At 38.3% G+C, this 10459-nt stretch overlaps 1 protein-coding gene across 1 annotated transcript in view; it reads left to right on the top strand.

Moving 5' to 3' along the window:
* Window positions 1–433: 433 nt before the first annotated feature.
* Window positions 434–10459, top strand: part of LOC127627438 (phospholipase A2 inhibitor and Ly6/PLAUR domain-containing protein-like) — a 30638-nt gene continuing 20612 nt past the window's right edge. Inside the window, exons 1-2 of the mRNA XM_052103810.1 lie at window positions 434–482; window positions 569–685. Coding sequence (XP_051959770.1) covers window positions 434–482; window positions 569–685 — 166 coding nt within the window. The remainder of the gene's footprint in view (window positions 483–568; window positions 686–10459) is intronic.

The raw sequence follows: 10459 nt of genomic DNA, 5'->3' as shown, positions 1-10459 counted from the left end.
CTGGGTTATTTAATGTTTTACAGGTTTTTACCGTTGCTAATTTACAGTCTTTCACCGTTAAAACTATGGACATTTTTTACAGTGTAAAGCACAGGGCTGTTAATCATAAGGTCACAGGTTCTAACCCCACAGCCACCACCATTGTGTCCTTGAGCAAGGCACTTAACTCCAGGTTGTCCCGGGGGGATTGTCCCTGTAATAAGTGCACTGTAAGTTGCTTTGGATAAAAGCCAAATGCGTAAATGTAGATCGAAAGATTTTTAAGATCATGAGAAATATTTCAGTCAAGTGTTTCAAAAGTTTTGACTGGTAGTGTTTGTATTAATGATCTTTCAGTCTATTGTAAACTTCATTTCCTCATCATGGCCCAACCCCTGTCAACAGCTATAAAATGCCCCTGAGCAGTGTTAGTTCATTCGCCTCTTCACCAAAGATGGATCTTCAAGTCTCTTTTGTGCTGCTTTTCATTCTTTTCACTGGAGGTACAAAAACATCTAGAATATTTAATGTTAGTCTATTTAATTATTGATATGCATACAGAGGTTATTGAATGTCTTTCTCTCTCTAGGATACTCTCTAAACTGTACACAGTGCATATCATACCAGACGGGTACTTGTGTAGAAACACAGATGACATGCCCCAGTGGATTTTCAGTGTGTATGAGTTCAAAAGTGAAAATAACTGGTAAGTCCATTATGATTGAGTGGAAATGTACTGCTATAATTTAACTTGTCACATAACTGCTACTCTTTTACTGGGCTGAAATTAAAACTGCAAGCATAGAATATTTACCAGATTTATATTTTGATTTCTGACTATTTCATGAAGTTCAGTAGGATCCAAAAGTCTGAGACCACATTGAAAATCTGTGATTTCAAATCTAACTTAAACCTGTAAATAAACAAAGTTTTAGGATTTAAAACCAAAACACTTTGACTTAAAATAAACTAGAAATATTGAAGATTCTGTACAATTTCTAAGTTACTAAACCAATGTAAGCAAATTTGTGACATTGAATTCAACTCAAGGTCATATTTCCATGTTTCCATTGAAGAACACAATTAAAATGTTCAAATGCTGGAATAACATCGATCATCAGGTTTTGCACAAACTTGTTTAATCCATGCCAGCTCAAGTGCATGATGTCATTAAAGCAAAAGGGAGAAAAGTCAAATACTAATTTTACACAAATTGACATAAATTGTATTACACTTGAAAAATGCAAAATAAAAGCATTTTCACAATGTCTCAGACATCTCGACTTCACTTTTTGTAATTGCACATTTTTATGTCTTAAACAGTATTATTGCCAGTGTTGGGTTAGTTACACAAAATAAGTAATCCAATACAAATTAATTCTGTAAATACAAAGCAGATTACTTTACCTATTAGTGTAACTAAAAAGTAATCACACTACTAATTATTCTACTATTAAATCACTTTCTAAATCACTTTTCCTGGAACTTTTTAAGGTAGGCTTGGGATCAATGCCATTTCCATGTATATATCAGGATTTCTTCAGATATAAATGTGGCTTCTTGTTGCACAATAGTCTTTGTCTTTCAACTTTGGTAAAGTTTGAGCGACAAGGTTAATTCAAGTGGGTGAAATTTGAAACAATTATTTTCTATGAAGGTATGTATGCACACAGTGTGGGCTCGCCATTTCCAGAGGCTGTTAAAAATTCAGCATTGCCACTGAGCTCAACTCACAGTTTTCCATTAATCTCAACCCAAATCATTATCAAAAGATGATTATTTACTCTAGTAGTTATTACTGGATGATATATTGTGTTCTATTTCTTTCATAGAGCCTACACAATGTGTTCACTTTACAAAAAGCTTCACTATGATGCTTCGCTTTTGCTAAGCGCTATGGGGAACAATCCTAGTTGTGACCGAGCTGAAATAATGTGTGTAACACGTCAATGAACATTGACCAGAATTTATAGCCTCGGCTGATGTAATCATTAGATGCACCTGCGGCCAGGCTATAAATGGATACGTCACCAAGTGTCGCCAGAAACTCTTTTTTCAGAGCGATTCTGTTTCTGTGGGTTTTACAAACCCTTTCAAAACTTTCTTTCCTCTGTAGGAGTTAGAATTGGTTAGACAGTGTGCAGTGAACCCTTTTCTCTTTTCTCTTCTGTTTAGAAAATATTATATATATACACTCACCTAAAGGATTATTAGGAACACCTGTTCAATTTCTCATTAATGCAATTATCTAAGCAACCAATCACATGGCAGTTGCTTCAATGCATTTAGGGGTGTGGTCCTGGTCAAGACAATCTCCTGAACTCCAAACTGAATGTCAGAATGGGAAAGAAAGGTGATTTAAGCAATTTTGAGGGTGGCATGGTTGTTGGTGCCAGACGGGCGGTCTGAGTATTTCACAATCTGCTCAGTTACTGGGATTTCCACGCACAACCATTTCTAGGGTTTACAAAGAATGGTGTGAAAAGGGGAAAAACATCCAGTATCGCGGCAGTCCTGTGGGCTGAAAATGCCTTGTTGATGCTAGAGGTCAGAGGAGAATGGGCCGACTGATTCAAGCTGATAGAAGAGCAACTTTGCCTGAAATAACCACTCGTTACAACCGAGGTATGCAGCAAAGCATTTGTGAAGCCACAACACGCACAACCTTGAGGCGGATGGGCTACAACAGCAGAAGACCCCACCGGGTACCACTCATCTCCACTACAAATAGGAAAAAGAGGCTACAATTTGCAAGTGCTCACCAAAATTGGACAGTTGAAGACTGGAAAAATGTTGCCTGGTCTGATGAGTCTCGATTTCTGCTGAGACATTCAGATGGTAGAGTCAGAATTTGGCGTAAACAGAATGAGAACATGGATCCATCATGCCTTGTTACCACTGTGCAGGCTGGTGGTGGCGGTGTAATGATGTGGGGGATGTTTTCTTGGCACACTTTAGGCCCCTTAGTGCCAATTGGGCATCGTTTAAATGCCACGGCCTACCTGAGCATTGTTTCTGACCATGTCCATCCCTTTATGGCCACCATGTACCCGTCCTCTGATGGCTACTTCCAGCAGGATAATGCACCATGTCACAAAGCTCGAATCATTTCAAATTGGTTTCTTGAACATGACAATGAGTTCACTGTACTACAATGGCCCCCACAGTCACCAGATCTCAACCCAATAGAGCATCTTTGGGATGTGGTGGAACGGGAGCTTCGTGCCGTGGATGTGCATCCCACAAATCTCCATCAACTGCAAGATGCTATCCTATCAATATGGGCCAACATTTCTAAAGAATGCTTTAAGCACCTTGTTGAATCAATGCCACGTAGAATTAAGGCAGTTCTGAAGGCGAAAGGGGGTCAAACACAGTATTAGTATGGTGTTCCTAATAATCCTTTAGGTGAGTGTATTTAAAAAAAAAAAAGAGAGAATGACTGAAAGCTGCAAACGATGCGTGTTCCCCTCCAGCTCTATAGCATCAGTTTTTGTTTGTTTTGGGGAAGAGCACGCTGCTCTCGCGTTGCAGCAGGGCGGGTGAGAGCACTGCGATTTGCTTTAACAGGCAAAGTGCTTCGCGCTCGCCTCGCTTGCTTCCGGGAGTCAGCACTCACAAAAAAAAAAAAAAAAAAGATTGTTCGTGGGGCTCTTGCATGAATTTGGCTGAGGAGCAAGAGCAGTGGCGGTTCTAGACCACAGTTACTGGGGGGGCACACTTGTGCTTTTAGGGGGCACACTTTTAACATGTATTTTAACCTACTTTCAGGATTATTTCAAGTCATTTTTTACCATGTCATGTATAACTGCAATCTCTAGAAGTAAGCTAATAAAATAATTTGTAATCAAATGAATGTTTCATGTTCATTTATTTTGTATTGTGATAACACATTTCTAGCATCTAAGCACATCTAGCCACTTTTCAGCATCTGAAAAATATATATGACAAATCGAACACATCTAGACACTTTAAACATCTGTAAACTACACTCACCTAAAGGATTATTAGGAACACCTGTTCAATTTCTCATTAATGCAATTATCTAATCAACCAATCACATGGCAGTTGCTTCAATGCATTTAGGGGTGTGGTCCTGGTCAAGACAATCTCCTGAACTCCAAACTGAATGTCAGAATGGGAAAGAAAGGTGATTTAACCCTTGTGCATCCTTGTGGACATTTTTGGCTTTTTCAGTTTTGTTTTTTTGATAACTTTGTCTGTGTTAATGCTAACTGCATAAAATTTTCCACAGGTGTGAATTTTTATTGGAATTTTAATATTTCACCCTATTTTCTTTAAAAATATATTTTTTGCACTAGTTACACAAAATACTCCCTCTTAGCGTCGTTTTGGACAAAAATGGCACATTGAAACCCATTAAAACTGCGATTTTTAATCCCAGTGCCATTTAACTATAAAATTATGCAATCTTGTTTAACATGCTTTCATTATGTTGGCAAGGCTTCAAAATGTACATTTTAAATATTTTTTACCAGATCGTGCCATTTTTTCAGGTTTGGCATATCATCGCTTTTGTTGTTGTTTTCTGCTGTTTTTGGCTTATGCATATTATAGAGCCAATTAGATACATTATGAATATATAATTGTGTGAGTGTGTTGGTATGGATTTCAGAGTGTGGTTTGTATGTGTCTGAGGCTCTAATAATAAAAATAAAAAAATTCTGTTTAGCATTTATTAAATTGAAAAGAATTATAATTATTATATTTTTTATAAAAAACAACAGTGGCATTATGTAAACAAACCGACGTTTAAAGTGTTAAAATTCTGAAAATAAATGAATGTTTGGTAATTATGATTAGAACTGATGCTGGTTAAAATATAAGTCAGTGAAAGTAGAAAAAATATTATTCTATAATATTTTTATGACACTTTTTGACATGGCCATTTTTGTCCATTATGGACCTAAGTGGTAGCTTTTTTTTAATCTGATACTGCATAAAAAATATGAAAGCATCAAAATGAATGTTGTTGTTAATCATTGACATATCCGAGGCTCTAATAATCAAAGAAAAAAATTCTGCTTAGCATCTATTAAATTGAAAATAATTACTATTTTTCATTTTTTCCTAAAAAACAACAGTGGCATTATGTAAACAAACCAGCGTTTAAAGGGTTAAAATTCTAAAAATGAATGAATGTTTGGTCATTATGATTAGAGCTGATGCTGGTTAAAAAAATTATGTCAGTGAAAGTGGAAAAGAATATAAATCTATAATATTTTTATGACAGTTTTTGGACATGGCCATTTTTGTCCATAATGAACCTATGTGTAACTTTTTTTAATTGATGCACAAGGGTTAAGCAATTTTGAGCGTGGCATGGTTGTTGGTGCCAGACGGGCCGGTCTGAGTATTTCACAATCTGCTCAGTTACTGGGATTTTCACGCACAACCATTTCTAGGGTTTACAAAGAATGGTGTGAAAAGGGAAAAACATCCAGTATGCGGCAGTTCTGTGGGCAAAAATGCCTTGTTGATGCTAGAGGTCAGAGGAGAATGGGCCGACTGATTCAAGCTGATAAAAGAGCAACTTTGCCTGAAATAACCACTCGTTATAACCGAGGTATGCAGCAAAGCATTTGTGAAGCCACAACACGCACAACCTTGAGGTGGATGGGCTACAACAGCAGAAGACCCCACCGGGTACCACTCATCTCCACTACAAATAGGAAAAAGAGGCTACAATTTGCAAGAGCTCACCAAAATTGGACAGTTGAAGACTGGAAAAATGTTGCCTGGTCTGATGAGTCTCGATTTCTGTTGAGACATTCAGATGGTAGAGTCAGAATTTGGCGTAAACAGAATGAGAACATGGATCCATCATGCCTTGTTACCACTGTGCAGGCTGGTGGTGGTGGTGGTGTAATGGTGTGGGGGATGTTTTCTTGGCACACTTTAGGCCCCTTAGTGCCAATTGGGCATCGCTTAAATGCCACGGCCTACCTGAGCATTGTTTCTGACCATGTCCATCCCTTTATGGCCACCATGTACCCATCCTCTGATGGCTACTTCCAGCAGGATAATGCACCATGTCACAAAGCTCGAATCATTTCAAATTGGTTTCTTGAACATGACAATGAGTTCACTGTACTACAATGGCCCCCACAGTCACCAGATCTCAACCCAATAGAGCATCTTTGGGATGTGGTGGAACGGGAGCTTCGTGCCCTGGATGTGCATCCCACAAATCTCCATCAACTGCAAGATACTATCCTATCAATATGGGACAACATTTCTAAAGAATGCTTTCAGCACCTTGTTGAATCAATGCCACGTAGAATTAAGGCAGTTCTGAAGGCGAAAGGGGGTCAAACACAGTATTAGTATGGTGTTCCTAATAATCCTTTAGGTGAGTGTATATGAAACATAAATGTATATAACAAACCAAACATATCCACAAATCAAATTAGGCAGTCATCTGGAAATGTGTTGGCTTTTAGCTTTTATTTATAAAAGCTGTATTCTGCGATTTCTGTGGTTCCTTGAAAACACATCAACAAATTCTTCAAGATTCAATTTATTTGCACGCTTTGATTCAATACTCAAAACACCTAAGTTGCTAACTATCTCATCTGCCATAGTAGATCTCAGATGTGTCTTGACCAGTTTTAGAGTGGAGAGGCTCCTTTCACAAGAAGCTGTACTGATTGGAATTGCAACAATGATTTTGCAAAGTTTAAAGAGCTCAAAGAAAACCTCACTATGAGGTTCCATAAATGCTGCCAGCTCCACTGTACTTGAGGGTCTCTGCATACCTTGTTTTATTTTCCTATCTAAAATCCTTCTGAACTGATGTATTTCATGCCCCAAATCCTCAATATTTGAGCTATACATTCTACCCAAAGAAAAGAGAACATCCTCTTTGAGAAAGGCATCACTTTTGGGATTTAGACCTTGAATGCCATTCATAATATTACAGTTCTGGGTAGAGAACCGTCTGTTGAGCTCAGAAAGCATTTGGTCAATCACTGGGTAAAAAAAGGAAGAACAGAAACCACTTTTACTTGCATCTGCCCATCTCCCACCAGTTGTAGAGAGAACACAATGTCCACTAAATTGTGAACTTAGCTGTGTCTGCCTTTTTTCATTTGGTTGTTCTGAAATATTACACTCTCCAGCAATATTTATCACTTCAGTCCAAAGGCCATCAAAAAATTACTCATTTCTGTACTCAAGCAAGGTCTGAGTCAAGGCTTGAACCAAATCAACAGCCTTTGAAAGATCAAGTGATGATGACTGCAACATATCTGAAAGAAGTCTTGCTTCTCCAAAGATTTTGCATAGTGTAAGAAGATGCACAATGAATTTCAAGTCTAACTGTGCAAGCAGACCTTGTGCTTCAACAGACCTGTCACCATTGTGTTCCTCAACTACCTCCTGCATAACTCTCTTAATGCAGACAATCTATCCAAGGTGTTACGCAATGAAATATAACGACATGCCCACCGAGTATCGCTTAGTCTCTGAAGTTCTCAAGGAGCACCTTCAAACATTTCTCTTTGTACAGCAAGCCATTTTTTATGCACTTGTGACACAGACATGAACACATAAAGCCTTTCCTGCTGTGAGAAAAATCTGTCAGCCTCAGGGATTGCTTTGACTGTCGACTAGTACCAAATTTAGACAGTGTGCACTACAGTGAATGTAAAAGGCATGCTTCACCACATTTTTAATTCGTGCCTGTACACCTGTATGCTTGCCACTCATTACAGATGCGCCATCATAGGCTTGACCAACTAAATTTTCTCTGTATTCTAGACCATGGCTTTCTAACATGTGGATAATCTTTTCAGTAAGGCCAGCTGCATCTACATGATCAGCTGATTCAAAATGGAGAAAACTCTCATGGATGGCTCCACTGTAATAGTACCGGAGTACCAAGGATATCTGCTTCTTTTTTTTATGTCTTGTGTTTAATCAGCCATAATACTGAAAACCTCACACTGTTTTACTTCTTCTATTATTTGTGTTCTAACCATGTCTGCCAAACAACTCAAAACTTCATTCTGAATTGCTTTGCTGGTGTATTTGGCATTATGGATAGAATGCAACCTTTTTTTCAGAGTTTTGTCATGTTTGGCAATTGTTTCCAAGATTGCTATGAAGTTACCCCTGTTGTCTGACCCTGCTGACTCATTGCGTCCTCTTTGAGCAATGTTCTGTGTGGCAGTTAGTAGAAGTACTTCAGCTATTGTTTTCAAATACTCCAGATTTTCTTTAATCTGCTTGTCATGTTCTTTGTTTAAGTCATTTAGCAAAGTTCTCTTGTTTTTCACTGCTGTCTCATAGATTTTAAATGCAACCATGGCTTGCTTGTGGCGCTCTGATCTTGCATGAATTGCAAATCCCCCTTCCTTGTAGGTTGCCTTCTTCCAGTTTTTAAAACCACTCTCAAAAACTGACACTGGGCTGTTGGGAGGGCTAAAATGTCGACAGGCGTAACAATAAGCAGAGTCTAATATTCTGGAGTACTCAAGCCAGGGATGAATCTTGTACCATTCTGCTTTGAAGCTCCTGTTCCTGTCCCCCATCGTGTCTTTGGATATGCTGTTAAGAGTGGCTGCACAGGTGGATGATCTCTACTCTTGGAGATATCTGTGTAAGATGAAAGAGTCACAGTGAATAATTATTTAGCATTCCATAGGTATAAGTCAAGCTCAAATGATTAAAACATAAATGTTTTTGGAAAAACAAAAAAAGAGCTAATGCAGAGTATTCTCATCTCAATCAGCCTAAACATGTCTATAGACAACTGGCCTACAGCGACTGACAATTTAAGCTCCTTGACAAACCTGACAGTTCAGATGAAGTGCTTGTAGATGCACAGGGCTCATCTTGCTCACACTTTGCCTCAAACTCACACTCGGCAGCCTCATCTCTTTTCTCTTCTTGCTTTAGATGTTCAGTGCTCTCACTCTCCAGGTTGCTGTCTGTCTGCTCTCTGCCTCCAGACCTGCTGACTCTCTCAGCAACTAAAATACCTTGCTGATGGGATCTCTGTTCTTCTGGACTTTCTTCTTTCTCTAAGCTTTCACTATGTTTATTTTTCTTATTAAAGAAGGACGTTATGTCCTTTGGGTTTTTTCTCTTCATTTTAACTACAAAGGGGAAAAGGATGAAAATGTAAATGAAAGTCTAAATGAAAAGAGAAGCTCACTCAAAAATCCTATCATTATTTACAAGCCGTTTAAAACCCATTTTACTTTCTGTAGATATAATGAAAGGAAACATATTGTAACAGTTTTACAGTTACATTTGTCCTATTAGCTTTCTGCACATGCAATATTTAATCCTGTCACTAGGGGCGCTCTAGCCAGTGTGATTCCTGGTAGCATAAAAAGGATAGAAGAAGTAGTATGAGGGAGGAAGGATGTGTTAACCACATGGAGAAGCTTTCTCACCAATGCTGTCTAGTGTTTTTTTTTCCCTGATTTGAGGAACCTGAGGTTCCTAAGCTCAAATGTAAGTACTCTTGTTAGTACTTTGTTTGTATGTGTGATGTTAGGTAATGTTTATGTAGATGAGATGTAAATGTGTTAATGGTGGCACTATGTTTATTTGTTTGTTTGATGCAGAGGGTTCAACGTGCAGTCATGAGGAGGCAGCTCAATTATAGCTAGGTGCTTGACGAAAATGGGATTAATTGTCTTTGATTTGCCAACAACACTTTTGTCATCTATTGTGCGTTCCACCAGCTACGGTTTGTTCACATTACCAACAACCACTTGGAGGCTCGGATTCAGGCGGATGTGGCCTCATCTATATTGCACTTAAGTACTGTTTCACCTTGCTCCTATTACTCTTAAGACTGAGCTCTTGGTAGCCAAAGACTCTACTATGAAAGTCTGAACTGTTTTGATGTTTGCCTTGCAACTGGATGCCTATGTACTTTGTATGTTTACTGTCTGTATGGTGATTTGTGGTGTAATATACATGGCTCATTGAAACGTGAAAGTCTCTGGTCCCTTAATTCATTATGTAGCATCTAAAAGCGTTTTAAAAACAGGTGTTACATAAATATGGTACCCAAACAGGGACCCAAAAAAAGCAAAACCTTATTGAATCTTGAAGAGAGACATAAATTCTACTTTCAATGAGTCATGCTACATATGTGTTTTTATTGTTACCATGTTTTGAGGTGTCACCACATTGCAGTCAACTTGAGTCTATAAAGCTAGGATTACTTTAAGTGGTTTGTTAGTTGCAAAAATGGCCTTCTTGCAAAGAGAGACAGAGGGTGATGATCCTTTAAGCCCAGACTATTCTTCAGAAACTTTCACTACACGTTGTGAGCCTGTCCGAGACCTTATTCATTCTCTTAGTAATTTATATCTGGAAAATGAACAACAAGATGCAGAACAAGAATGTGATTTCGATGACTCTCTGTTACCCCCTCCTCCTCCAAATGAAGATGAAAGTTTGTTAACTATGACAATGGCCTCAAGAATGCATAAAA

Source organism: Xyrauchen texanus, chromosome 34 (genome assembly GCF_025860055.1).
Source record: "Xyrauchen texanus isolate HMW12.3.18 chromosome 34, RBS_HiC_50CHRs, whole genome shotgun sequence".
In the NCBI taxonomy this organism is placed as follows: domain Eukaryota; kingdom Metazoa; phylum Chordata; class Actinopteri; order Cypriniformes; family Catostomidae; genus Xyrauchen; species Xyrauchen texanus.
This window is presented reverse-complemented; position numbering and strand designations above follow the sequence as displayed.